We start from the raw sequence: 27,496 nt of genomic DNA, 5'->3' as shown, positions 1-27,496 counted from the left end.
CATGTAAAACAACATGTTATTATTATGGGAAAATGTAAAAACAGTGTATCTAAAATTAAGTACACCCATATTGTAGGGGTGCAACGATATTCGTATCGATATTGAACCGTTCGATACAGTGCTTTCGGTTCGGTACGCATATGTATCGAACAATACAACATTTGTAATTTATTTTATCAACTTTTCTTCTGACGATGCTGTCTGTGTTGAGCGCTCAGTGAATCTGCGTTCGACTACTCCGCCTAGGCTGCACTGTCGAGCGCAGATCCACTGAGCGCTCAACACAGACAGCATAGTCAGAAGGAAGAGCGCAGGGCAAGCTAGCAAGACAGAAGTTAAGCTCTCCTTGCAAGATGGACCTCCCCCACCCTCATTCAGATCTGGCGTTTGGAATTATTTTGGTTTTCATGTGACATATGACCCTGAAGGTAAGCGAGTCATGGACTAAAGTAAAACAGTATGTTGGATGTGCCATGCAATGCTCAATTACATGGGTGGGAACTAGTGTGTTAGCGCAGTTAGCTCGTCTAGCCCCATGCACGGGGCGATCGGTGGTAGCTCGTTAACGGAGATTTGCCCTGTTGTGGCGTTAAGGTCATTTCAACGAGATTAACCTGAAAGCACTAGTGGGAACACAACGAATATGACTGCACATTTACGCCTACATCATCCTAGTGCAAAGACAAAAACAACAAGCATGCTACTAACTTTAGCCGAGTCATTTAGACAGCTGTTAGCACATGATTCTCCTTATGCTGCTGAGAATATAGCCCAGAAGAAGCGGATAGTATCGCTTTTATTTTGGAAAGAGACATTTCTCTGTAATAAACTCTCTTTTCCAAAGATGAGTGATTCCTCAATCAGATACAGGGCTTGCAATATGGCTAGCCCGACATCCCGGGGCTAGAGATTTTTTCAGTCGGGCTACCAGAATCTATCTCTTCCCTGCCCGTCAGGCTATTGTAGGAAGGAAAAATATATGTCAATTGCTTTTGCATTCTTTCAGAAATGTAGCTGGGTAATTATGTCATTGGCATCGGTGAGCCACTGTCAATATGTGACATATTGAAGTCGCGTTTGAATTTGCGCTTGTTTTTTGCTTTCACTTTGCAATCACGCGAACTGTGTATAGAGAGCGACAGCACTGATCTGTGAGTGATGATAATTTGCGCACCAATTCCTCTGACATCGTCTTATTAATCGTTAGCTTACTATGCAAACATGACAAGTGAAATCTCCCGCAGCAAGCTTAAACATGTGAGAGGTTGATCGCGCAGAGAATCGCTGAGCTTATGTGAGTGCGTGTGTAAAAGCAGCAGGATTTATATTTTAGTTCTGCTGAGCCAAATAAGACAGGTCAGGGTGAAGAAGTGACAGCCAAAGAAAAGCTTACCACAAAACGGAGAAGTTATGACAAATCAGACTATAAGGTAAAAGAAAGTGCAGCTTTATGGTTTCATGGACAAAATAATTTCTATGGCTGCAATATGACGAGCTAAATAACCAGGGCTGCACATAAGTGGTCCGCAGGTGCGCATTCGCTGTCAAAGTAAAAAACACGCACAAGGGTTAGGGTTAAATTTAAAAACTGTACTCTTGAGTTAAAATATATATTTATAATTTTAATAAATGACAAATTAAAAAGGCATGAACCTTTTTTTTGTATCGAAAAAATATCGAACCGTGACACCAAAGTATCGAACCGAACCGTGAATTTTGTGTATCGTTGCACCCCTACCATATTGCTTCCATACCAGGTAAGTAGCCGCCAGGTGCTGCTAATTAAGTGGGCGTGATTAACTGATCATCAGCAAGTGTGAGCACCTTTATGAAAAAGAAGTTTTTCTAGCATATGTTAACAAAGACAGAAAGACACCAGCCATGATCTTGAAATGAAACGCAATGAAATTGCAAATAAAAACCTAAGAACTACACATCAGATTCTACAAGTCTCAGTTAGAATGTTAAATGTTACAACTCATGACAGTATTTTGGCCAAAATAACATCTCTGATAGGCAGAGTCTCCCACCCCATGCATGTAAATGTTGGTGAACTGCAGAGCTCCTTCAGTGACAGACTGCTGGATCCTCGATGCATGAAGGAGCGTTTCCGCAGGTCCTTCCTCCCTGCAGCTGTCAGACTGTACAATCAGAACTGCTCCCAACAATCACAGATTTTACATCAGCGCTGTAACTTGCACTATTTTATCAACCGATTCACACTGTAGCAGCCCTTGGCATCAAGAACGACAGAAGAGTCTCTAACGGGTGCAGCCATTTATTTCCTCACCACACACGGCTCATTCTCTGGACGTTGAGCACCGTGAAAACTATAAAATAAGAAAAAATTGATACCCGTACAGTACCCTTTGAACTATAACAATGAGCTTAAGTTAATTCAGGCAAGTTCAAACAAGTAATTCTGAGATATACAGTCACAGATTAAATAAAACAAAAGGGGTTACTTCAAACAGCATCAAGGGATTACACAGTTCAGTTAAATAAAATATAACAACAGATCATCTCTCATCACATACCTCAGTCCGCTTGCCAAGGGTGCAAAACTCCGGTAAACACTTAAACACTTCGGCCCGTTTCTCATGGGGTGCTGCTAGCTTGCATGACACACATGTCTAGCTAAAAAATAGCACATGGATGTAAGTAACGTAAATAAAGAATAAAAGGGTTTTCAGATAGCTCACAATACAAACGCAGCAACATACCTTACATTAGAAACACACTCATCATACTTATCAAAGTATTATCGTAACTTACATGGACTTTGTACAACTTATTCCTGCCGCGACAGACTGCTCTATACGCGTTACGGGGCATGCCTCTGATCACATCTGTCCTTAGTGCGACTGCGCATACAGTTCCGACAACCCCCGCAAGGATGACTTATGGTACAGATCAGCGGTTCATTACACTCCCACCAATCATGCTATGATTTACAAACTAGCTAATCATACATGATTTGAACAACAACAAAATGAGACCACTTCAACCAATATACAGGTGTACAAACATCATAGAGCAGGTGCCACCTGGACTGTTACATTGTTTATGTCAGTATGTCAGTTCCTCTCAGATAATAACATGGTTGTTATTATTCGCTTTCAACAAGAACCACCAGTTTTTGAATAGGCCGCTCGATGATGGGGGGCTTGAAAGCACGGTCCTGTTTCTTGGTCTGACTTTGGACTCCTACTTGAACTTTGACCCGACGGACTAAACCATCATCGCCTTCGATAGTTTCAACGATACGCCCCAGTTGCCACTGAAACCTTGGTAACATATCTTCCTTGATGATAACAATGTCATTCACTTTTAGATTACGGCGGGTTTTGTGCCACTTCTGTCTTGTGGAGACATTCATGAGGTATTCTCTTTTCCACCTACCCCAGAACTGCTCAGTTAAGTATTGTACTCTACGCCACCTCTTCGCTGCATACAAGTCTTCTCTCACAAATTTCCCAGGTGGTGGTAGAGCAACTTTGGACTTCATCAGTATAAGATGGTTCGGAGTAAGAGGTTCAGGTGCCTTTGGGTCACAGATACTGCCCACAGTCAAGGGGCGGCTATTTACAATAGCCATGGCCTCATAAAACAAAGTTCTGAGAGAGGCATCGTCTAGTCTTCCTGCACACTGAGCAGTAGTGGCATTTAGCACATTACGAATGGTCCTAATTTGGCGTTCCCAGATGCCACCAGCATGACTTGCAGAAGGAGCATTGAAAACAAACTCACACTGTTTGTCTGCCAGGAAAGCCTCCAGTGCCTGCATGTCACATTGTTTGAGAGCCTCTCTGAACTCATTTCTGGCTCCTACAAAGTTTGTGCCTTGGTCACAGCGGAGTTGGCAAACAGCTCCTCTGAGGCTGATGAAGCATCTAAGGGCATTGATGAATGCATCTGTTGATAGGTCTTCTAGCATCTCGATATGAACAGCACGTGAAGACAGGCATGTAAAGATAAGCCCATACCTTTTGTACTCCTTACGGCCCCGCTTGATGGAAAATGGACCAAAGCAATCCATACCAGAGTACGAGAAAGGAGCGGAGGCTTCAGTCCTTTCTTTCGGGAGCTCTGCCATGCATTGCTCCTCGGTGGGGCGCCGAAGTTTTCGACATTGCACACATTTATGTATTAACTTGGCAACTGCTTTGCTTCCCCCAAGCACCCAAAACCCATTTGCTCTGAGTTCTGCTAGGGTTTGACTGCGACCCTGATGACAGATGGTGGCATGGTAATGAGACAGTATTAGTCTTGTAATGTGACTTTCCTTTGGAAGGATAACCGGGTGTTTTAGTTCTCGACTGAGCGTTGCCTTTGTCAGTCTTCCACCTACACGAAGAAGTCCTTCATCTAAGATGGGATCAAGACAACTTAGGGGGCTAGAGCATGGAAGAGAGTTGCCCTTCTGAAGTGTCTTTATGTCTTGCAAAAAGGCTTGTCGCTGAACCAGACTGATTACTAGTTCACAAGCTTTTCTCCTAAAGCGGCAGAGAACTCCTACTAGAGAGTTTATCAGATCAGGGCCAGTCAATAAGGTGTCATTCAGAGAGATGCCCAGAAACTTGGCTGAACAGTCGAAGACCACCCTAAGTTTATCTGGTTTCCTAGGATGGTACACCCCATGATGTGGGATGTACCAAATTGTCTCTCCCTCATGTGCTGGGGGGGCTGGTTCTGCAACACCTTTGCTGATGGTTTCCTCCATGAATGCTGTGTAATGGTCATGGTACTGCCTGTTGGACCTTAACTTCCTCTTGAGGTGTTGCAAACGAGCTTCAGCCAGTCGCTTGTTGTTTGGCAGCATAGGTGGAGAGCTGCCCTTGAAAGGAAGTGGCATCTCATAGTGTCCATCCTTCCTTTTTGTGATTGTGCTGCTGAGGAGTTTTACAAAATGAACATCATCTTGAGAAACATATTTATCTTGATAGTTTCTTTCGCTGAAATCCATTTCTAGGACCTTCAACACATCATTGACCGGAGGCAATGGCATTTCCTTTACTGCCACTCTGTGTACAAAGCTTTGATGTTCCTTTCTATCAAGATATGGATTTGCTGATCCTATGATGCTCCAGCCAAGCACGGTTCTTTGAGCAAATGGATGGTTTTCTGACCCTACAATGACTTCTAGAGGGGCCAGTGCTGATGGGCAATCATAGCCAATCAGCAATCCCACTTCACAGTCTTGAAGTGGCTGCAGCTTGTTTGCCAGTTGCCTCAGATGTGGCCACTGAAGTGCGGTGTCCTTTGTAGGAATGTGAGACTTATCGACTGGGATGAAATCCCTTGTATATGCCTGGCATAGCTGAACATGCGACTCACTATGGAGCCCACGAACTTGCAATCCACAAGCCACTTTGCTAGCTATGACTGTGTCTACTGCTGTCATTGTACTGAGCCTTAATTGCACTGGCTGAGTCTTCACATTTAGTGCAGAGACCAGATCTCCCAAGATGAAAGTTGAATCGCTCTGTGTGTCGAGCAGAGCATATGTGAGAATCTCACTGTGGGGGTCTTCTGCCAATGACACAAAAACTGGAACAATGCTAGACGTAGCTGAGGAGTATCTTGTCAATGTGTGTGACATGACATTGCGGACTTCCTTTGTCTCATTTCCTGCAGATGGTGAATCACTGTTTAACATTTCACTGGCTCCCTCAATTCTCTCTATGTGCAAGCAAGTTGGATGATTTCGACCACATATAGTGCATGTGTGCCTTCTTTTGCATTCTTTACTAGTGTGACCCTTTCTTAAACAGCCAAAGCAAAGACGGTTTTCACGAATGAAAGCTCTCTTTTCATCAGGAAGCCTTGTGGCAAAGGTTGGGCACTTGGCGACACCGTGTGTTTCATCGTTGCAGACGAAGCATGGTGGTCTTGGCTTTGAAATTAAGGTCCCTGGTTTACCTGCAGAGTGCTTAGCTTGAGCATTGGTGCTGAGTGCCTTGGTTCTCTTAGGAAGCCTTTCATCTGTAACTTTAGTGGTTAATAAGAAGGGAGAAGCAATGGGGTTGCAGGCTATTCTAGCTTCCCTTTGTAGAAATCTGGTGAAATGAGCAAATGGTGGATACTCTTGACATCTGTCTAGTTCATCCACAACAACACGACCCCATCTGCGTACCAGCTAGGGCTGGGACAACGCGTCGACGTAATCGATTACGTCGACGCAAAAAATACGTCGACGTAAAAAAATCTGCGTCGATGCGTCGTCACTTTCAAAAAAAGACATGGCGGCAGCGAGTAGCGGAATCATGAGTGAGGCAGTTGCAGTCAACTTAAATCACTCCACCCGAACACGCAGTTCTACAGTATGGGGATATTTTAACAGAAAAGGAAGTGATTCAGTCGTTTGCCGGCTTTGTGAGGTGGAAATGGCCTATCATAAAAGCACGACGGCTATGCACCAGCACCTCAAACGACGGCATCCAGGAGCAGCTTCTGCAAAGGACAAACCACCGTAAGTTTTCAACTTTTTTACTAACGCTAGTTTTTACCCGTTAATTCATCCAGACCCCCCCCCCCCCCCCCCCCCCCGTAGACGTACACCCACTCATAGACACAGATAAACACCCAACCTCCGTAAATGCAAAACTCATTTAAGCTGCTGAGCAGTAACATATAGCAGCTGCTGTTGTTATTGGGTTTTTTTTTTGTGGCCCATGCTGGCAAAATGAGTCTGAATGCACGCAGGCTGATTATCAGAATCGGCGAAAGACAAAAATGTGAGACAGCGAATTGGCCGCAGGAGAAATGTTAACAAGGATAATGCACCACCTGCTAAACGTAGCCGTCGTGGACACTGTTACAACATTGTTAAAGTGCTTGCAAAAGCAAAATGACAATGAACTCTTGATTTGTCAAATTTAATGTGTTTCATCCTATTTGAACGCTGTTTTTATACATTATGCTTCTCCAGCTTGATCTTATAAGTCAAAGTTATGCCATCTAATGACTAGAAAGCAGTGCACCAGTAAAGGTGCCATCAGCTATGGCTGTTTAAACATTATCTTTTCCAGCCATCATGATTACTGCATATCATATGTTCAACATTGGGGATTATTATTAACCTCTTACTGTTATGCTATGAAAGCACATGGCATAACAGTGTGTGTGTATCTATCTATCTAGCTCAACCAGATCCTTATCAAATTATTTTGATATTATGCTTTCCATATAATTATTTTGTAATTATTCGAATTCATCTGTGTGCTGTGTGTGATTTATGATTTCAGGAATAAACAGAAAAGTCTGGAGGACTACTGTCAGAGAAGAAGTACACCATGCACCCCCCAGGAGGTGGCTGTACTTACTGAGAGCGTCTTAGCTATGATTTTAAAAGACAAGAGACCACTTGCTGTGGGTGAGGGATTCAAAGAAATGCTGACCACTTTCCAACCAGGTTACACTCTGCCGTCTAGGCGTCATTTTACAAGCATGATGGAGAGAAAGTATGAAACTTCAGTGGAGAAACTAAGGAATGAACTAAAAAAAGCCACATCCAAAATCTCCCTTACCACTGATGCTTGGACAAGTCTGGTCACAGAGTCCTACTTAGGGGAAACTTGTCATTTCATTATTTGTTCAAAGACGCCATTGCTGCTGTTTGTATATTATTAATTTTTTGCTATGATTTCCTTTGTTATATTTGTTTTGCAAAACATTTAATTTTTTGTTAAAAACAGAAGATTGTAGTACAATGTTATTGTGGATTTTGTTTTGTGAAGGAAGAGCACTTTTTGGCAGAAAGCAAAGTGAATATTACATTTTGTTTGTTTAAAGACACCATTGTTGCTATTTATTTGAAATGTTTTGTTAACTTTTCCTTAATTTTATATATGTTTGCACATTTCATTTCTTGTTAAATGCTATCTCTATTGTATTGATTGTACGACCTCTACAACTTTATTTTGCAATTTTTTTATTTTTTATTAAAAGGTCTTCAAATGAATAGATTTGTGTTTTTCATTTATATACATAAATTAATAAATGTGAAATTGCTATACAAGTCAAATAATGGGGAAAAAATCGTTAATCGAATCGAATCGAAATCGAATCGGATTGAAAAATGAATCGTTAGATTAATCGATGCATCGAAAAATTAATCGCTAGATTCATCGATTAGGAAAATAATCGTTTTGCCCAGCCCTAGTACCAGCCATTCGGGCAGTTTTTTGAGAAGTTTATGATTTTCTTCACAATCATTTAGAATTGCCAGCCCTTTAACATGAGGGATGGCCTCGGCACAACTTTGAAGGAAATCTGAAAACTCTCTGAGGGCTACTGGGTCATTGGGAGCTATTTTTGGCCATTTCATCAGTTTATCCCTGAAAGCCTTTTGGACGACAAATGAACTTCCATACCTCTCCTGAAGAATCTCCCAGGCACCCTGATATGCATCTTCTGAGTTTCGATAGAAGAATCCTTCGACCGCCTTCCGTGCCTCACCAGCAAGATAACTTTTCAAGTACAACATTTTTTCGCCTGCGGGGAGGGGTTTGTGGCCAATCAATGCCATAAAGGATATCTTCCAGTCTATAAACTTTAAAGGGTTACCAGTGAACACTGTGGGTTCAGGTGCAGGCAGACGGTTGGAGACGAACAAGCTTGCAAGCTCCTGTGTTAAGCTGACCTCCTGTTGCCTTTGCAAAATCTCAGGTGGTGCACACTGAGGTCGAAATGATTCAGCCTGTGGATTCAATGGATTCTGAGATTCAATGATTTGGCTATCAAGTTGTGATTTGTCATCTGCTTCATACTTAAGGCTTTCCAATCCATCGTAGTTGTTGTAAGCTCTCACTCTGGCTGCTGCTACTTTTACCTCATTTTCTGCCTGTAGCTGTTGCAGTTTAGTTCTCTCTTCCTCTAGCTTTGCTGTCATTTCTGCAATCATTTGTGCTTCCTTGATTTTCCACTCATGCTCTAAGCTACTCAACTTTGCTTGCTGTTCATGTATTCGTTGCATTGCCTTCGCCTGTTCTAGTTTAGCTGCAAGGTCAGCTTCGGCATCCACACGTTTGCTAGAAGTCGTAGATGTGGCTCCAGAGTATGAATCTGAGCCCTTTGAATGCTCTGAAATAACTGTTTCTGTTTCAGTTTTCCCAAAAACAGATCCATACTCCTCCTTACTTAATATCATCCTTACACGCTCCTTCTCGAGCCTGTCATTAAAAGTCTTATCTATATCTTCTAGTCGTTTACTAATGAGATCACAAATTTCTGTTGTTAGGGCAACACACGCATCCATTTTCTTGACAACATCTGGAGTAGAAGTATGATTACGTCGGATAGGCTCATACAGTTCATGCATTAATGCTTCTTTAGCCTTAATGTCCGTTTGTGTTCTAACAAGGTCTTCGTTTGAGCAGAAACCTTTCAGCCTTGTTCTAACTCCTCTTGCTAACTCCTTCCAGGACTCATATGCCTTGCTAAATGACCTTTCATTTTTCTTGGCCTCCTGTTCATGCATCTCCTGCCCCTTTTCTGTTAGTCTTCGCTCTCTGGAGCTGGACCTGGCCTCTTGTGCCTCTGTAGATTTGTCTATTTCTTCAACAGGGGACAACATTATTATTAATTTTATTTTTGGCTTGTTGCACCTGCCCTTTTAAGTGTATATGTCTTAACTCAAATGGGTTGAGTGGTGGTTTCAAACTTATTAACACTCAACTTAGATATTTACACCTTTAACCTCACAGACTGGCAACAAAACCAAAATAATACTGATGATGCCCTCAAATCAGACAATTTGCCACTTAAGTTTTTACAGAAGTACAACTGATAGCATAAAGCCCAGATTCAGTCTTAGACATTCTGATGCAAGAAATGTGGGATATTCAGCATCACAACTTTACATGCTACTGTGTTAAATACAGAAGAGGTCTTTCTTTCTTGCATTACTTTAGACTGCCATGTTGAAGATCATTTGCTCACACAGCTTACAAGATGAAGGTGTGCATGACATTGTATTTATAATGTCCTTATTTTGAGTCCTTTACTGATCCAGTAGTCTCTAGATGATGCGATACACTCCTTTACTCACAGTTCGACGAAAGAATAAGATGAGTGTAGATGGCTGCAAGGCAGCGATGAGTTTTCACTGTAGCAGCCCTTGGCATCAAGAACGACAGAAGAGTCTCTAACGGGTGCAGCCATTTATTTCCTCACCACACACGGCTCATTCTCTGGACGTTGAGCACCGTGAAAACTATAAAATAAGAAAAAATTGATACCCGTACAGTACCCTTTGAACTATAACAATGAGCTTAAGTTAATTCAGGCAAGTTCAAACAAGTAATTCTGAGATATACAGTCACAGATTAAATAAAACAAAAGGGGTTACTTCAAACAGCATCAAGGGATTACACAGTTCAGTTAAATAAAATATAACAACAGATCATCTCTCATCACATACCTCAGTCCGCTTGCCAAGGGTGCAAAACTCCGGTAAACACTTAAACACTTCGGCCCGTTTCTCATGGGGTGCTGCTAGCTTGCATGACACACATGTCTAGCTAAAAAATAGCACATGGATGTAAGTAACGTAAATAAAGAATAAAAGGGTTTTCAGATAGCTCACAATACAAACGCAGCAACATACCTTACATTAGAAACACACTCATCATACTTATCAAAGTATTATCGTAACTTACATGGACTTTGTACAACTTATTCCTGCCGCGACAGACTGCTCTATACGCGTTACGGGGCATGCCTCTGATCACATCTGTCCTTAGTGCGACTGCGCATACAGTTCCGACAACCCCCGCAAGGATGACTTATGGTACAGATCAGCGGTTCATTACACACACTATAACCAGGGTTTTTCATTATTATTATTAGTCCTTTTACCTCCAGGTAAAAAATCTCATTGAGATTAAAAATCTCATTTTCAAGAGAGACCTGGCATCATGGCAAAAAAAGTCAAAATACACATACCACATAAGTATATAACAAGCCTCTTATCTGCATTTAATTTTATTTAATTTAACTTGGCAGCACAGCTTTGGTTTGCAAATTTGCATCTCATCAAATCACAAGATTTCTCAACCAATGTCCTTAAGAAAGACGAGACTAAGATGAAGATGTTTCACCATAATCCATAGTATCACATTTGACAATAACCAAACACAGCGTATCAGCAAAGACCTCATACAAGCCGTCAAGCACAGCACAGCAGCCAGAGGTTGTGGGGGCCTTGCAGTGATTGAGCCATGAACTCTACTGTATGCAAAAGTATTATACAGTCAAATATAAGGCCATCTGTCTGACAGCCCAGATTGTGTCGTGCTGCAGGGCAATGACCCCAAGCAAAGCAGCTCCACATTGATTTGAGAGAGTGATAAAGTCATATAGATAATGATTACTCCTAAGTTACTCCTGCATACTCCTACAAGACATCAGATCATTTAGTCTACTTAGTTTACCACACACTAGATCTGCATTTTGCTTTAGTTTTTGTTAAATAAATAATTCCACAGTGTAATATGTAATGTGCAGTTGTTTATGTGGGACGGTATTTAATAATTTTTGAACCTGCTAGGGGCAAGATAAACTATTTTTTATTATGTCCTAGTAAGTAAAAGCTTAAAACGGAGAGAGGGTGTTATTTATTTTACCATGACTGCAATATTTTTAGTCCTTTAGCTTTGAACATTTTAAATAGTTGAAGATTGGCTAACCTTTTTTCTTTAATTTGGTGTAGTTATGATATAAAGTGAGATGTTATAACTTTAAAATGTATTAATAAGTGGGCATGGAAATCATGGAGCAATGTAAAAAAACTGTGATATCAAAATACATTGTCCACAATAATACTGCTATCATGGCACTGTGACTCTGTGATAATTGAGACATTGCAATAGCAGTGATATATGATTATATCTGTGCAAGTGAGGGAGAAAATACCATTTGAAAGGAAAAAACATGAATTAAATATCTATTGTGTTGTCAAATTCAAATTCAAATTTTATTTGTCACACACACACAACCATACACAGTATGACATGGGGGTGAAATGCTTGTAGCTGTACAATGCCCGACCATTAAATGACAGAAGAAAAGTTTTACAATATTTACAATTTACTACAAAAATTTACAAATTAACTTAGGAATTTACAGTAAAGAATGTGCAAATAGCAGAAGAGATTATAAAGATAAGGATTATAAATTATAGGAACTATAGGATTATAGGAAATGTGTGGTGGTGCGTGTGGTGACGTGTGTGAGAGTCCAGTCTTATAGTGACGTGTTTGGGAGAGTCCAGTCCTACACCTGGTTCAGGGCCCGAATAGCCTGGGGGAAGAAGCTCCTCCTCATTCTCTCTGTTTTGGCCTTAAGGGAGCGGAAGCGCTTCCCAGACCTCAACAGTGAGAAGAGTCCATTGTTGGGATGGGAGAGGTCCATCATAATCTTCCTAGCTTTGGACTTGCACCGCTTGGTGTAGATGGACAGCAGGTCAGGGAGCTCTGATTGAATGATGCGTTCTGCCGAGCGCACCACCCTTTGCAGATCTCGTCTGTCCTGCTTGGTGCTGTTCCCAAACCAGGTGCAGATGTTTGACGTCAGGACGCTCTCGATGGTGCAGGAGTAGAAGTTCTTGAGCACCTTCAGTGGCAGATGGAAGTCTCTAAGTCTTCTGAGGAAGAAGAGACGCTGACGGGCTTTCTTAACCAGGGTGTTGATGTGACAGGACCATGACAGGTCCTGAGTGATGTGGACACCCAGGTATCGGAAACTGTCCACTCTCTCCACTGGCGTGCCACTGATGATGAGGGGTTTGTAATTCCTCGCCTGCTTTGTAGTGAAGTCCACGATCAGCTCCTTAGTCTTGCTGATGTTTAGGAGGAGGTTATTCTCCTGGCACCAGGTCTCCAGGTTCCTAATCTCCTCCAGGTAGGCCGTCTCGATGTTGTCGGAGATCAGGCCCACAACAGCAGTGTCGTCAGCAAACTTGACAATGGAGGTGGTGTCGGATGTGGCTACACAGTCATAAGTGTACAGTGAGTACAGCAGGGGGCTTAAAACACAGCCCTGAGGCACTCCAGTGCTGAGTGAGATGGAGGGGGAGACTTGTTTTCCTACCCTCACTGATTGGGGTCTGTCTGTGAGGAAGTTGAGGATCCACTGACACAGTGATGAGCTGAGTCCTAGATCCGTCAACTTGGTGAAAAGCTTAGAGGGAATTATTGTGTTGAATGCTGAACTGTAGTCCACGAACAGCATCCTAACATAATTCCCTCTGCCAGTGTCCAGGTGACTCAGGGATGTGTGGAGCAGGTGAGATATGGCATCGTCTGTGGAACGATTAGTCCGGTAAGCAAACTGAAGTGAGTCGATGGTGGGAGGAAGTGAAGAAGTGATGTGATCTCTCATCAGTCTTTCAAAACACTTCATCACAATTGAAGTCAGTGCTACTGGACGGTAGTCATTGTGGCAAGCGGGCTGTTGTTTCTTTGGAACAGGGACAATAATGGACCGTTTGAAGCACGTGGGAACCACAGCTTGGGCCAGGGAGAGGTTGAAGATCTCCGTGAACACCGGTGCTAGTTGATCAGCGCAGGCTCTAAGGACCCGGCCAGGGATTGCATCTGGTCCTGCTGCCTTCCTGGTGTTCACCCTCCTGAAGGTGTTCCTCACGGCATGCTCTGTGATGACGAATGCATTTTCTTCACTGGTGCACTCCGAGCGCGCAGCCGTTTGTTGTTTTAATTGCTGCGGCGTCGAAGCGAGCATAAAACGTGTTCAGCTCATCAGCCAGTGAAGCATCGGCATTCATCATTGAAGAAGCTGGTCGTTTATAGTCCGTTATAGTCCGCAGTCCTTTCCACAGGCTCCTAGAGTCGCACTGTCGTAGCTGTGACTCTAGTTTTTCCCCGTAGCTCCGCTTTGCCTTTCGGACCGCGCTGCGCACGTTGTAGGACGCAGCCTTGTATAGGTCCATATTACCGGAGACAAGCCCTTCATTGTAGGCAGCGGTGCGTGATCTCAGAGCGTCGCGGATGTTTTTATCCACCCACGGCTTCTGGTTGGGAAACGTTCGGATGATAGTTCTTTCTGCTGTGTCGTCCGCTAGTTTCCCGATAAATCCCACAACCGCTTCCGTAAACATGTTGATGTCATCAGAGCTGCGCCGAAACATGTCCCAGTCTGCGTCATCCGTTTGAGATTCACTCTGTTAAAATCTCCCATAACAATGAGTGCGGCATCTCGGTGAAGTGTTTGTTGATGTGTGAGAGCCTCATGTAGCTCACATAAGGCAGTGTCCGAGTCCGCGTGAGGCGGAATGTAAACAGTGCAGGCAATGATCGCAGTGAATTCCCGAGGGAGATAGAAAGGGCAACACTTAACGATCAAAAGCTCCAGATTGGGCGAGCAAGAGCGTGTGAGTGGGGAGATGTTTGTGCTGTTGTTCACCATCAAACACACTCCACCACCTCTTTTCTTCCCCGACTCCATTGTCCTGTCCATGCGGTAAACCGAAAAGAACCCCGTCGGCTGTACGGCGTGGTCTGGTATCGCTGGGTTCAGCCAAGTCTCGGTAAAGCAGAGGAGGTTGCAGTCCCGAATGTCTCTCTGGAACTTGATTCTGGCTCTGAGGTCATCAAGCTTGTTCTCGATGGATTGAACATTGGCTAGCAGGATACTGGGCATGGGTGCGCGGTGTGCGCGAGCCCGTAGCCTGTTCCTGATGCCGGCTCTTTTACCTCGAGGCCGTCGCTTAGGGTCGTGTCCTTTGTTCTCTCTCAGGATCTCCTTTGGCCAGGTTGGGTCCGGAGTTAAACATGGTGAAATGTTCGTGTACTGCAGACCAATAGAAACCAAAGTGTCTCTACTGTAGCGGATTTGTGTGTTTTGCATGATGCCCATGCAAGATTATCGCAGATATAGCAAAAAGTGACGAAAAACTGCAAAAAGTGGAGAAGTTAGGGCAGAGCATCCAGCACGGCAGCCGACCTCACCGGCGCCATTTTGTTATGAGTTTCTTTTTCTTCACTGCAAATTGGTTAACCTCTGCTGCCTTTAGCCTCACGATCTGTGAAATTTAAATAGGGACATCATGTTATCATAGATTAAAACGGGAAAGTAAATATTATCCATTTTTGACACCTACAAATAAATAATCTATGAAAAAAAATTCTGATTTCCAGATGTACTGAAAAAAATGTGTGGATCTGAGCCCAAATTATCTGAGCCCATATATATATGTTTGTTTGTTTTTACATTTCATAGGTCGGTGAAATTCAAAGTGAATGGTTAAAACAACTGTACAAGGTAAGCTTGAGCTTCTGCATGTTGCAATAATAATATTACAGTTTTCAGAATGTGATATTTCATGTTTTGTTTTGTTTTGTTTTGTTTTGTGGAGAGTATGGCCACTTCTAGGAAGCGAAACCTGTGTTGGTTCTGGCCACTGTTCTATTATACAGTTGTAATTACTGATAGCATATCTGCATTCAAACATCACTAAAGCATATGCTTTTTAAAAAGACCACTCGAGACAAGCTGAAAGGTCAAATATTTAAGATGTGGACATACTTCAACATACAAGAAAACATTCCACTTTAAAATTGAGAGAAAGTGGCCTCTTTTTGTACAAATGGTGTTCTTTACTAGTGAGGATAAAAAGGCAGGATGATTTCCTTTATTTTATCAAATAATCAGTAAGCAAAGCTAACTACAATGTTGCTGTTTTTATTTATTAACAGGAATGATATGTGATTACCTTTTTTATACTTTAACTGCTTAAGATAACTGAACCTCTCTTTTTTAAGTATAATTTGGGATATTTTAGTACGTTTGAGCTGCTCCTGCTCTATTTAACTTGGGCGGCATTGCAAACACAAAATTTCTTGTATCTGACATTACAAATTAAAAGGCTTCCCTGGAGACGATCATCATTATTGACCTTCTACACCGCTCAGTGCTCTTTAGTGTAAGCATGTACGTTGCACTGAGACTTTTTGCTTTGCTGTATAACAGACTATCCAGAGCTACAAGCCACACTTCATTGCCCTGCACTTGCAGGAGGTGGGAGGAAAGGACTACATGTTAAACATGGGCCATGCAGAAAACTTGTTCTGGTAGGATTAATATGCTGATTATAATGCATTTTGCCATTTCCATTGATTCGTTGTTGTCAATTAAACAGTTCGTTATAATGTGTCAAAAAAATGAAAACCATCTACAGTTACAGTATATGTCATTTGAGAAGCGAGAACCAGTCAAGTCATTACATCTTTATTTAAAATCATAACATTAATTGATGGCTTTTAGATATGTATACAAAGAAACCTCCATTGCAGTGATCATACTTTTTTGCTCTGCTGTTACCAGGACCCTCGGTTCCAGTGAAGAAATGAAAGACTTTGACAGGTCTTGCATTTATGTGGACAACCAGTTCAAAGGAGATAGCTTCACGGTAAGAAAAACAAAAATGTCTCATACAGAGCAGTTGCTGTGTGATAACTGGATGCAGTCAATGTATTCTGCTGGGGAAAATCAGACGTTTCTGAGAGTGACGTCCCAGGGATCCCAGGGGCTATGTTGTCTGGGGGCTTTTGCCCCCTGGTATGGTCTCCCATGGCAAATTGGTCCTGGGTGAGGGACCAGACAAAGAGCGATTCAGAAGATCCTTATGAAAAGAACATCGAGGGAACAGTTTACCCTGCCCGGGATAGGGTTACCGGGGCCCCGCCCTGGAGCCAGGCCCGGGGAGGGTGCCCGAGGGCGAGCGTCTGGTGGCCGGGCCTTAGTCCATGGGGCCCGGCCGGGCACAGCCCGAAGAGGTGACATGGGCCCATCCTCCCGCAGGCCCACCACCCGCAGGAGGCGCCATAGGGGTCGGGTGCATTGTGTGCCGGGTGGCGGCCAGGAGCGGAGGCCCTGGCGGACTGACCCCCGGCTGCCAAGACTGGCAATAGGGACATGGAATGTCACCTCTCTGGTGGGGAAGAAGTCTGAGTTAGTGCGTGAGGTTGAGAGGTACCGGCTAGATATAGTCGGGCTCACCTCTACGCATGGCTTGGGCTCTGGAACCAGTCTCCTGGAGAGGGGCTGGACTCTGTCTCAGTCTGGAGTTGCCCCTGGTGAGAGGCGGCGGGCTGGGGTGGGTATTCTAATATCCCCTCGGCTTGCTGCCGGTACGTTGGGGTTTATTTGCCTGTTATTGGCCATAACGAACACCTTGTTCGAACATAAGAGTGTCCATAAGTGCACGTGGCACCAGGACGCTCTAGGCCGTAGGTCGATGATCGATTTTGTAATCGTATCATCAGACCTGTGACCATATGTTCTGGACACTCGGGTAAAGAGAGGGGCTGAGCTGTCAACTGATCACCACCTGGTGGTGAGTTGGATCAGGTGGCGGGGGAGGACGCTGGACAGACCTGGTGCACCTAAACGCGTAGTGAGGGTGTGCTGGGAACGTCTAGCAGAGGCCCCAGTCCGCGAGATCTTCAACACACACCTCCGGCAGAGCTTCAGCAGCATTCCGAGGGAGACTGGGGACATTGAGTCCGAATGGACCATGTTCAGCGTCTCCATTGCCGGAGCTGCTGCATTGAGCTGCGGCCGCAAGGTGGTTGGTGCCTGCCGTGGTGGTAATCCCCAAACCAAATGGTGGACACCAGAGGTGAAGGGAGCCACCAGGCTGAAGAAGGAGTACTATCGGGCTTGGTTAGCCTGTGGGACTCCGGAGGCAGCCGAGGTATCGACAGGCCAAGCGGAATGCGGCTCGGGCAGTGGCTGAAGCAAAAACTCGGGTGTGGGAGGAGTTCGGAGAGGCCATGGAAAAAGACTTTCGGACTGCCTCGAAGAGATTCTGGCAAACCGTCAGGCGTCTCAGGAGGGGAAAGCGGTGCTCTACCTGCACTGTGTATAGTGCTGGCGGAGCGCTGCTGACCTCGACTGAGAAAATTGTCAGGCGGTGGAAGGAATACTTCGAGGATCTCCTTAATCCCACTGACACGTCTTCCGAGGAGGAAGCAGAGTCTGGGGATGAGGGGAATGACCCGCCAATTTCCGGGGGCGAGGTCACTGAGGCAGTTAAACAACTCCTTGGTGGCAGAGCCCCGGGTGTTGGTGAGGTCCGAGATCGCGGATACAAGCGGCATCCGTTCGGCCATCCGGGAGGGGCTCAGAGTAGAGCCGCTGCTGCTCCACATCGAAAGGAGCCAGCTGAGGTGGTTCGGGCATCTGACAAGGATGCCCCCTGGGCGCCTCCTGGGTGAGGTGTTCCAGGCATGTCCCACCGGGAGGAGGCCCCGGGGCAGACCCAGGACACGCTGGAGAGATTATATCTCTCGGCTGGCCTGGGAAAGCCTTGGTGGTCCCCCGGATAAGCTGGAGGAGGTGGCTGGGGAGAGGGAGGTCTGGGCCTCTTTGCTTAGGCTGCTGCCCCCGCGGCCCGGCCTCGGATAAAGCGGATGAGGATGGATAGATGTTTTTGGAATGACTTTCCCACCTTCCTAGCAAAAGAGAAAGAAAGGAAAATCAACTCAAGACTTTTGCACAGTAGTGTTTTTTGGTTTTGTTTTTTTAAGTATTAACCCACACTCCTCCCAGGTGACACCCTCACACTGAACATTTGACAGTAGGGGTCAATGGCTGCATCTGCAGATTGAAGCTGTGTGAAGTCAAAAAAGGGGATACTCAGTGGCCAGGTGAGAGTAGAGACAGGACAAAGTCAATACATTTAAGTCTAGATTAAAACCAGGGCAGCTGTCTTCTAAGGCAGAAGACAGAATCTAGCTAAATCCAGTGGAGTGGTTTGGTTTAAACTAGATTAAAACCAACAATTATATATTTTAAAATAAAATAATTAAACATACTCACCGAAAATGGATTTAGCTACATTCTGGGCCGCGTTTCCGAATGCAGTAGGTAGCGAGCTGACTGGAGACCGTAACAGCCAATCAGAATTTTTGCATCAAGTCTGTGATTGGCAGGTTTTGTGGCACACTTACAGTATAACGGTGTACAGTGGTCCCTCGCGGTCCTGATTGGCTGTAGACCATTGTCAATCAATCTCGTGCCTCCTGTCTCCTGAATAGTACAGAATGCGTTCAGTTGTCCAATTTATATAAATATTCGATCGTTAGCGGTGTGACTCTGAAATGCTGTACTGTATGTTTGTACGTTTTCTCCCCAACAAACACCACAATGTCGACGAAACGTTTTGCACCGTCGTCAAAGGCACCTGCGGGTATCTTTGGTTTCATTCTGTGATACTGGACTTATTTTTCTACGAAGGTTTGAACTTTGAGAGTGTTTAAACAAGAGAGAAAAGTGTGAAAATGTTCATGCCTGTCTGAGAAAAATGTATAAAGTGTGTAGTCCGGGGTTTTACAGCCTTAAAACATCTATAATAACTGTAAAAAATAAAGTTGGCTACTTCGAGGATTTCATCTATTTCATAACTCCCGCGATAAACGAGGCACCACTCTATAGAGAGTTGAGCGCGCACGAAGCAGAGATGTGAGCATGAAGACCTAGGGCAGGTCCGCAGGTATCTGTCAGCACACAGCAGAGATCTGAGCAAGAGCAAATGCCAGCAACTGAGCGAGAGGGGCTGTTATTGTGTGTGCAATAATAACAAATAATAGCAAACACTGAAATACATTTCTTGCATGCAGAAATTAATTTTGTCCCCTCAAATTAAACTTTTCTTCGCGCAAAATAACCTTCTTCTCAAAATGCAACATTTGCGCATGCATTTCTTTTAACGTGCGATCAGAGAAGAGGCACAGAAATAAACAATACTTTGGGCTGATGTTAGCAAGTGTGCGTTCATAGAACCAGTAAGTCACGTTGGGAACCTATTTTTATTTCTGTTGCAGTTAATTTACCCATGTAGACACCCATTACTACTGCCTGTGTGACAGCTATGCTGTAGAAGTAAAGTAGATAGTAGCCTGACTTCACAGGGTATTTCTAAGTTGTTTTCTGTTGTTGTGGAGAGTAATTGTTCAGAAAGGTTTTACCTGATGCAGTTACTGTGCTAACATACAAACCTGTTCTTGCTAATAACCCCTGTGTAAACATAGCGGCATTTGATTGAGCAATTGTGTCCACTAGAGGGTGGTGTTGATTTAATCTAAATTGGCTATAAGCCATCCTGTCATGTCTTTATGATAATCTTTTCATGGTGTCTGTTTCTGTCCACGCTTAAATGGTGTTCTCTGTAGTGCTTAATGTGAGAGATGCTGAACCAGTGAAAGATGTTTATGTTATTATACTAATTTAAGAACCACATCCGTACCAGCTAGAGCGTGTGTTCGATGCGGGCCAGTTTTAAATAAAGTTCTTCAGCACTGTGACATAATTCCCCGTCTCTGACCGGACCTTATTAACAGGGAACAGTACAGAATCACGTTTCAGAGATAGTGGACTAGTGTGTTCACATTCTGTTGTAACCCATAAACTGAACAGTAATGTAACGACATCCATCTTTCACTTTCACAAAAGTAAAACATCACCACTTCCACCTATAGTTGGTTGTAATGGAGGTGGAGTAAAATGGATCCACTCTCCCTGCCCAGCGCGTACTCCCCATGCAAGGGAAGCAAATTCTGTCGGGGATACCTGCCTTGGCACAACACGTCCTTGCACAACAACCTTGTGTTGCAGCCAATGAAACAGACTCTTCCTCCTTTGCCCAGGTGTGCTGGGGCACAAGCGGTTAATACCTTTTAAATGGTTTTAATTTTCTGTCTTTATTGATTTTACATTGCACGATTAATCAGATAAGAGGAGCAGGGAGTTAGTACATTTAAAATTGTTAGCCCCACGTCAGGGATGATTGGGTACAAAAACAGACACGCACACTTCAGGGCCCTTTTGGAAATATTTTAGTATTATTATTGTAGTTGTTGTTGTTGTTATTTGCCTGTGCCATTTGTCACTTTAGCAATCAGAATTGTTTTCTTAAGGCCAGCCAAGAAAAACAGGGGAACGGGGGACAGTAAGAGAAGACACTGAGAGAATCCGTTGGATCACCTGTTAAAACAAGAAAAAAGAAAACAAACAAGAGAACAACACAATACAGAGATCAAAGCAACAACTAGATATGTATAAGTAACAGTAAATACTAAATATTGAATGTTATTGAGCAGCACGCAAGGCCAACAGCGCACAATATGCTTTAAGATAGCATACAAGGAAGATATAGTTTGTGTCTGTGAGCACCCGTGTGTACACCTGTGTGCATGAGCGCGTTTGCGTTCAAAAGGTTTCTCCATGTAACAATCTGCTAGAGGGTGTGGGAAGCCATAGCCCTGGCCCCAGAGCATGAAGCAGCCATGGAGAAGACCCAGGCCCCAGACATCCACAGGCCCTCCAGAGTGTGAAAGCCCAAGGAGGACCACTGGAGAGGCAAATGCACCACATTCCCAGAAAGAGCTGAGGAGAGCACCAGATGTGGGGTCACCCAGCAGCCACGGTGCAGATGCCACAGGTGGCTGCGGTGATGAGCCCGCAGGCCATGCCGGCAGACAGTCATGCCAGAGCGGATCGAGCCCCAGTCCCTGAGGTCCGAGGGAACCCCACCCCCCAGATAGGGTCCGACCTGGCCAGGGGCGCCAGGCCTCACCAAGCAGCCAGTGGGAGTATGCGGGGTACATACCTGAGCGCTCAGCCCCAGACACTGAGAACCACCAAAGGTTCTGAGGGCTGAGGGCATCAGTTTGACATAGACAAACTGGCACACACAGACACAAGCATACATTCCCACCCTCATGCACATAAATACAAATACTCAGCACTCGCGCAACGTGGAGACAAACAGAAATGAACACTATACACCCTTTCACACTTCCCAAACATACTTTACACTCCGAGGTTCAGGTACCACCGCCCCCAGGGGGGCAATGAGCCCCCAGAGCCAGGAGATGTTACCCTTTTCCCTGGGGTGGAGGGACGGACTGCCCCCGGCCCGGCAGCTGCAGGGATGGCCCAGCGTCCCAGACCCCGACCAGACTGCCAACTCCTCCCAACCCCCTGCCCCGATCGTGTACAGAGAATGGGGGTGTGAAGACCCCACACCTTACTCAGCCCGCTCATATGTCTTGTTGATGTGTAATGTTCTAAAGTGCATTTAAAACACAGGAGTGGCATGGTGCTTCCTGCCAGGAAGCAGTAGGTGTCAGCAAAGCCCCTCCTGCCCCTCCTGGGGCATCGGCCCCAGGAAAGACTATTATTTAAAGTTTGCTGTGTTTTCGGAGAGTAACAATGCACTGTGTCATACATTCAAACTACAAAGCATACCAAATGTTCTTACTTTCTTTGAAGAAAGTACTGCCCCTGCCCCAGTCTAAGAACTGAGACTGAAGGAGTCACTTGGATGAGTGACGAAATGTTTCTCCCACAAAACGCCAGAGGTGTGGACTCGAGTCACATGACTTGGACTCGAGTCAGACTCGAGTCATTAATTTTATGACTTTAGACTTGACTTGAAAAAATGTTCTAAGACTTGTGACTTGACTTGGACTTTTACACCAATGACTTGGGACTTGAATTGGACTTGAACCGGTTTACTTGAAAAGACTTGATATTTTACCCCAAATATAAAATTTAACATGCATATTATATAGAGATTGAAAATGTGACGTCATTCACGGGTAGAACCGCAAAGGATTCTGGGAACTCGTGGCAAGCGGTACTAGCGCACGCAGGCTTTCAATTAAAATCAGTTATACAGCGATAAAAAGAAACACAAAAATGTCAAGAAGCTGTTGTATTATTAACTGCAATAGCCGGTCGCATGACAGCCACGGGAAGCCGACGGGTAAAGAGATCGGTTGTTATCGGATTACGTCGTTGAAGAGAAATTGTTCGAGCCATGTTTCCGAAGTAACAAAGACGCGACTGGATTGCAGCCATTCAAAGACCAAATATAACGTCCCAGAACACTCCAGCTCACAGGTTAGTCTGCTCCAAGCATTTACACGAAGGTCAGTGTTTTTTAGTAGTTAATACGTCATTTTTCATAACATAATTGGTGATATAGGTTACAAGCAAGTCTGGCGCTGAACAGAAATTGTCGCGCTATGCTTCTTTGTTTATTGTGCATAAATAGTAAATTATCCTGACACAATATTGTGTTTCGCTTCTGTTATTATGGTACACTGATAAAAACATATACTTTTATTCACAGGATAAAACAGGTTTTTTGTATCACCAATTGTCCAGTACGATTACAGCATACAGTATTATTGTCACTGCTACATTTCTGTGATGGGTACCAGAAATTATTTCCACTACTAATTAATTACCGTTGAGCTCAAAGGTCCTATTAATAAACGGTTAAGGAATGTGTATTTATGACGACAATTTGTGAGACTGGTAAACTTATGATACGTACGATGGTCTTTCGTTCTACACGGTGCATTTCAAGGTCCTGTACCCATCCGTCGGTAAACTGTACCTGGGCTTGTTGCAGTGACCAGAAGTTACTAAACTTCATGAGTGTATGCACTCACTCCAAGAACCGTATAATTATAAATATGCATATAAATATGCTAAGATGAGATAGCTGACTTCATCCAACTAGCAAATGTTGTCCAAGCTACGTTGGTGATACAGTTTTTTTTAATGTGTATGATATTTTTGTCATGCGATTTTAAAGCTGGTCCTACAACTGCATCCAAGAATAACATGCAGCTTATCTCAGAACTGTCAGTGAAAATTATTATTGGAGCTAGGTTTAATTGAGCTGCATTTTAAAGAGGTGCAATTTCACAATTTGTGTATATTTTCTAAGTTCACTATTTTGTCATGTGTTGAGAAAAACACAGATTTTAAAATTACATGGTCTAATATTTACATTTAGCATATAACTGCAACATTATTTTTTCATTTTTTTTTTTTAAAGACTCGAAAGGACTTGAAATTCAAAGTTTCAGACTTGTGACTTGACTCGGACTTTTACACCAGTGACTTGAGACTCGACTCTGACTTGCCTGACATTACTTGAGACTTGACTTGAGACTTGAGGATAAAGACTTGAGACTTACTTGAGACTTGCAAAACAATGACTTGGTCCCACCTCTGCAAAACGCTACGTCCAGATGAACAGAATCAACTTTTGGAGATCAGCAGGAATACTTCAAAGAAATGACAGCACAGTAAACACAAAAAGGGAGAAACATTAGTAGCAGTAACCCAAATTATCCCCAATGTTAAATCTGCACTCATCAATCATGCTTGTTTTTCATGTGTTGATGTTTGTAGTCATTTGTAACCATAGTGGCTTCTTTCCCTCAGCTTTTGAAGTATGACAAAGAAGTTGCAGCCTTCCATGTTGTTATTAGGGAAGAGGGTATCAAGTTTCCACCAAGGTCTGTAACTCTGCTACTTGCTGCAAATTTCTGCCATTTACTTTTCATGCTTTAAGAATTTGTTCCCCTCTTGTCTTGTGCTCAGCTACCCATACAGTGAAGAGCATGCTAAACCAACCCAGTACATGAACACTCGCTGTCCTGCCTGGTGTGATCGCATCCTTATGTCACATACAGCCCAAGATTTAATCCACAGGGTGAGTCTTTGCACAATCACATCATTTCATGATGACAAGAACACAATTTGATATAATACGTGAGTTAGCATGACGTGTTAAGGAAGCACTTTGGCAAGCTAGCCAGCCAACATTTCTAGTCAATGTGTTTTAGCAGTAGCATTAGTTAGCAACATTTTAAGGTTAACCAATTATGCTGCATGACTCTGACTCTGGTTAGTTCGTAAACCTTTGCTGATAGTGACGGGTTAATTTATCAGCCAGAGCAGTTCTAGGGGTTTAAAAAAATTAGCTAGCATTATCTATTTAAGATAGTGTTTCGCTACAATATGTAGCTTGCAGTTTGTCTGTTTTTGCAGGAAAGCTAATGTTAGCTAACAGATGGTGATACCTGTGTTTGCAAAAAGACTTCTTTTCCTGTAGAAGTCTGTGAGCCAAAGTCTGTAAAAGTCCTCCTGAGTTTTTGGGATTGTTCTGGATCATATTTTGAAATTGAGGATTAACTTTGGTGTAAAACTACATCTTCATTGCATAAGAAGTTGTCAATCACAAGTCATTAGACAACGGGCTTCACATACTTTGGTACACGGTTTTACATTCGTGCACACATACTGTATAACCTTTAATATATAATGTGATGTAAATCCACTATGAACATAATCCAGCCCACACAAATGTGATACTCAAAATTTAAGTTAATATAATTGAAGAAGAATCTGTTCGTTATGTTTACATATAAATGATCTTCAAGTTCATTCTTCTTTTCAGAGAGACGATGGTGAGAAGAGTGTTGTTTACAACACAATGGGTCATAATGTCTGTATGGGAGATCATAAGGTAACAGATTACATAAGCAGTGTGTTGTGCACATCAGCCATGTGGACTGACTCTGATGTGTTTTGTTTTTCTTCTGTAGCCTGTGTTCTTGTCCTTCTCACTGAAGACAAATGACCACATCTGATACTTCTAAATGGTAAGAAGTTTCACTGAGTGTGTGTGTGTGTGTGTGTGTGTGTGTGTTCTGTACTGCATGTGCAAGTGCAGCTGAGTCGATGTGGTAATTCCAGTGAATGGATTCAGTGTGAGAGAGTGAGCGCAGTAATCTTTCTCTGGTCCCTGGAGAGCCATAACCTTACTGGCCCAGTGGAGTCGGGATATGAACTAAGAGTAATGCGTGCGGGACATAAGAGATCCTTTGTGCACATCGTAGTTGGAGTGCAGGTGATCTGCACTCTCGCTGATCTATGTCTATTGAATCCTCCTCACTGTCACTGTGGCTACACATTAGGTTTAATGCTGGCCTGCTTTTCATTAATTACCACATGGATGGCTGGCTGGAGACACATTCACATTGTGCGGGGCATTTTTACGGCCATGATTTTGTTTTGCTGCCATTTCAATTTTTTTTTTTAAGGAAGAACTGCCTTTTCATGATTGTCCTTCTTCACAATGGGAGTGCTTGAAGAGGCTACAACTATCTTCTTTTGTGTTTTTGACATTTCAAGGCATATGAAAGGTTTGGCCTACTGCTAGTATTTTTAGGCTACATTTTAGCTCTTGCAAGGTGTGTTCATAAACATGTTGTTTATGTAACCGTTGTTTTTTTGTGAAGTAATGCCTTGTGTCTTGTCTAGGCTTTGCTGCCTCCGTCCTGATTGGGTGCTGCTGTCTAAATCAAGTCGATCAGCAAAGCCCTGTATGTCTGGCCATTTTGACTGCTCATACTCACTCATTGGGTTTTAGAGGCTTAAATGCCTTTGAGTTGTATTTTTTGCCACATGTGATTTTGTTTAGACTGTCTTTGTAGGGTAGAGCTGCCTTTAATTTGTTATCCCTAATTTTCTCCTGTTTATGTGGTGATTAGGTAGGTTATTTTTGTCGGGTGTATATTTTGTTTTATTTGGAATTAAGCAAGTTAACTTTTAATTTCTTTTTAGGGATGTTGTATTTGTAATATTGGCCTTAGCTTTCCTTAAACTTAAATGTCAATCTGAACCAAACCGAGATTTAAACTAGCAGAAAATAAACATTTAACAAAATAATCTTATTAAAAATGATTTTCTTGATATTTAATCTGTGTATTAATAAAAAAAAATTTTTGGATTTGTATATTTGTATATTTGTACATTTTATATTTTTTCTGAATACTCTTCATGTGTATAAAGTGCTGTAGAAACTGTGCACCTCACCTCCTTTCTTTTCCCACATGTTTGCACTGAGTAGGAGATTCTCTGTATCTCATTGTACATGTGTATAGTGACAACAAAAGGCATTCTATTCTCTATTCTATTACTGCCTGGCTAATAGTGACGAACTTCAGGGGAATTCATGATGACAGAAAGGTCCAAACACTGAAGTCAAGTTTCTTTTCTTGTTTTTGTGACTTCAGCATGCTGGCAGACTTAAAGATTTGTAAGTGATACTTACAGGGTAGAAACTTCTTTTTCATCCATTTAATCAAATATTTTATGCCTGAGCTGTCTCAGTCCCTCTGTAGCATTCTGCAACTATGACTAACCTGAGGAGGCTTGGTTTTGGCTGCAGGTATCCCTGTACATCCTTCTCAACAGTACACATATAACGACTCAGTCACACTTCCTCAGCGTTGCTCCCTCACAAAACCAAAGCCTTTTGCCAGGAAGAGTTTGGAAGAGGTATCAGCCACCTGAAAGAAGAAAGATTTAAACTAAACCTGGTTTTGTATTGCACCTGCTGCATCTGCAAAGCAACCAGCGTTAGGGATAATCCCACGCACCCGTCCCACACACACACTCTCTTCACCCTGCTGTGTTTTTGACAAGAGGTACTGGAGGATTAGGACCCTCATTGCCAGACTGCGAAATACTTTCTTCCACCAAGCCGTCAGTCCAGTCACTGAGTGTTCAGGAGTCTGACACACATGCACACCTTCATAAATCAAGTTGTATGAAGGTGTGCCAGAAATGCACACTTGCACTTTATGTTGTCCTGTGTTGA

At 43.3% G+C, this 27,496-nt stretch overlaps 2 protein-coding genes across 2 annotated transcripts in view; one reads left to right on the top strand and one right to left on the bottom strand.

Moving 5' to 3' along the window:
* LOC309719499 (uncharacterized protein) overlaps positions 1–14,978 on the bottom strand; it is a gene marked incomplete at its 5' end in the record, with an annotated part of 101,333 nt that extends 86,355 nt beyond the window's left edge. The window contains 2 exons of the mRNA XM_082555663.1: positions 11,997–12,841; positions 14,965–14,978. Coding sequence (XP_082411789.1) covers positions 12,277–12,841; positions 14,965–14,978 — 579 coding nt within the window. The 3' untranslated portion in view covers positions 11,997–12,276. The remainder of the gene's footprint in view (positions 1–11,996; positions 12,842–14,964) is intronic.
* On the top strand, positions 62–27,496 carry LOC309718362 (inositol polyphosphate-5-phosphatase A-like). Its single transcript, XM_082553502.1, has 9 exons — positions 62–428; positions 15,241–15,282; positions 15,991–16,091; positions 16,345–16,429; positions 24,271–24,344; positions 24,430–24,541; positions 25,289–25,357; positions 25,437–25,493; positions 26,155–27,496. The coding sequence occupies exons 1-8, from the start codon at positions 417–419 to the stop codon at positions 25,479–25,481; spliced, it is 540 nt and encodes a 179-aa protein (XP_082409628.1). The 5' UTR covers positions 62–416; the 3' UTR covers positions 25,482–25,493; positions 26,155–27,496.

The sequence above is a fragment of the Aulonocara stuartgranti genome, assembly GCF_965226115.1.
Source record: "Aulonocara stuartgranti genome assembly, chromosome: 12".
NCBI classification, from domain to species: Eukaryota; Metazoa; Chordata; class Actinopteri; order Cichliformes; family Cichlidae; genus Aulonocara; species Aulonocara stuartgranti.
The sequence above is the reverse complement of the archived record's forward strand: the minus strand, read 5'-3'. Positions and strand labels throughout refer to the sequence as shown.

Excerpts from the sequence above, each read along its gene's own strand:
- LOC309718362 (XM_082553502.1), top strand. Across the intron at positions 24,345-24,429 it reads GGTATCAAGTTTCCACCAAG|CTACCCATACAGTGAAGAGC; the intron begins GTCTGTAACTCT and ends TCTTGTGCTCAG. Across the intron at positions 24,542-25,288 it reads CCCAAGATTTAATCCACAGG|AGAGACGATGGTGAGAAGAG; the intron begins GTGAGTCTTTGC and ends TCTTCTTTTCAG.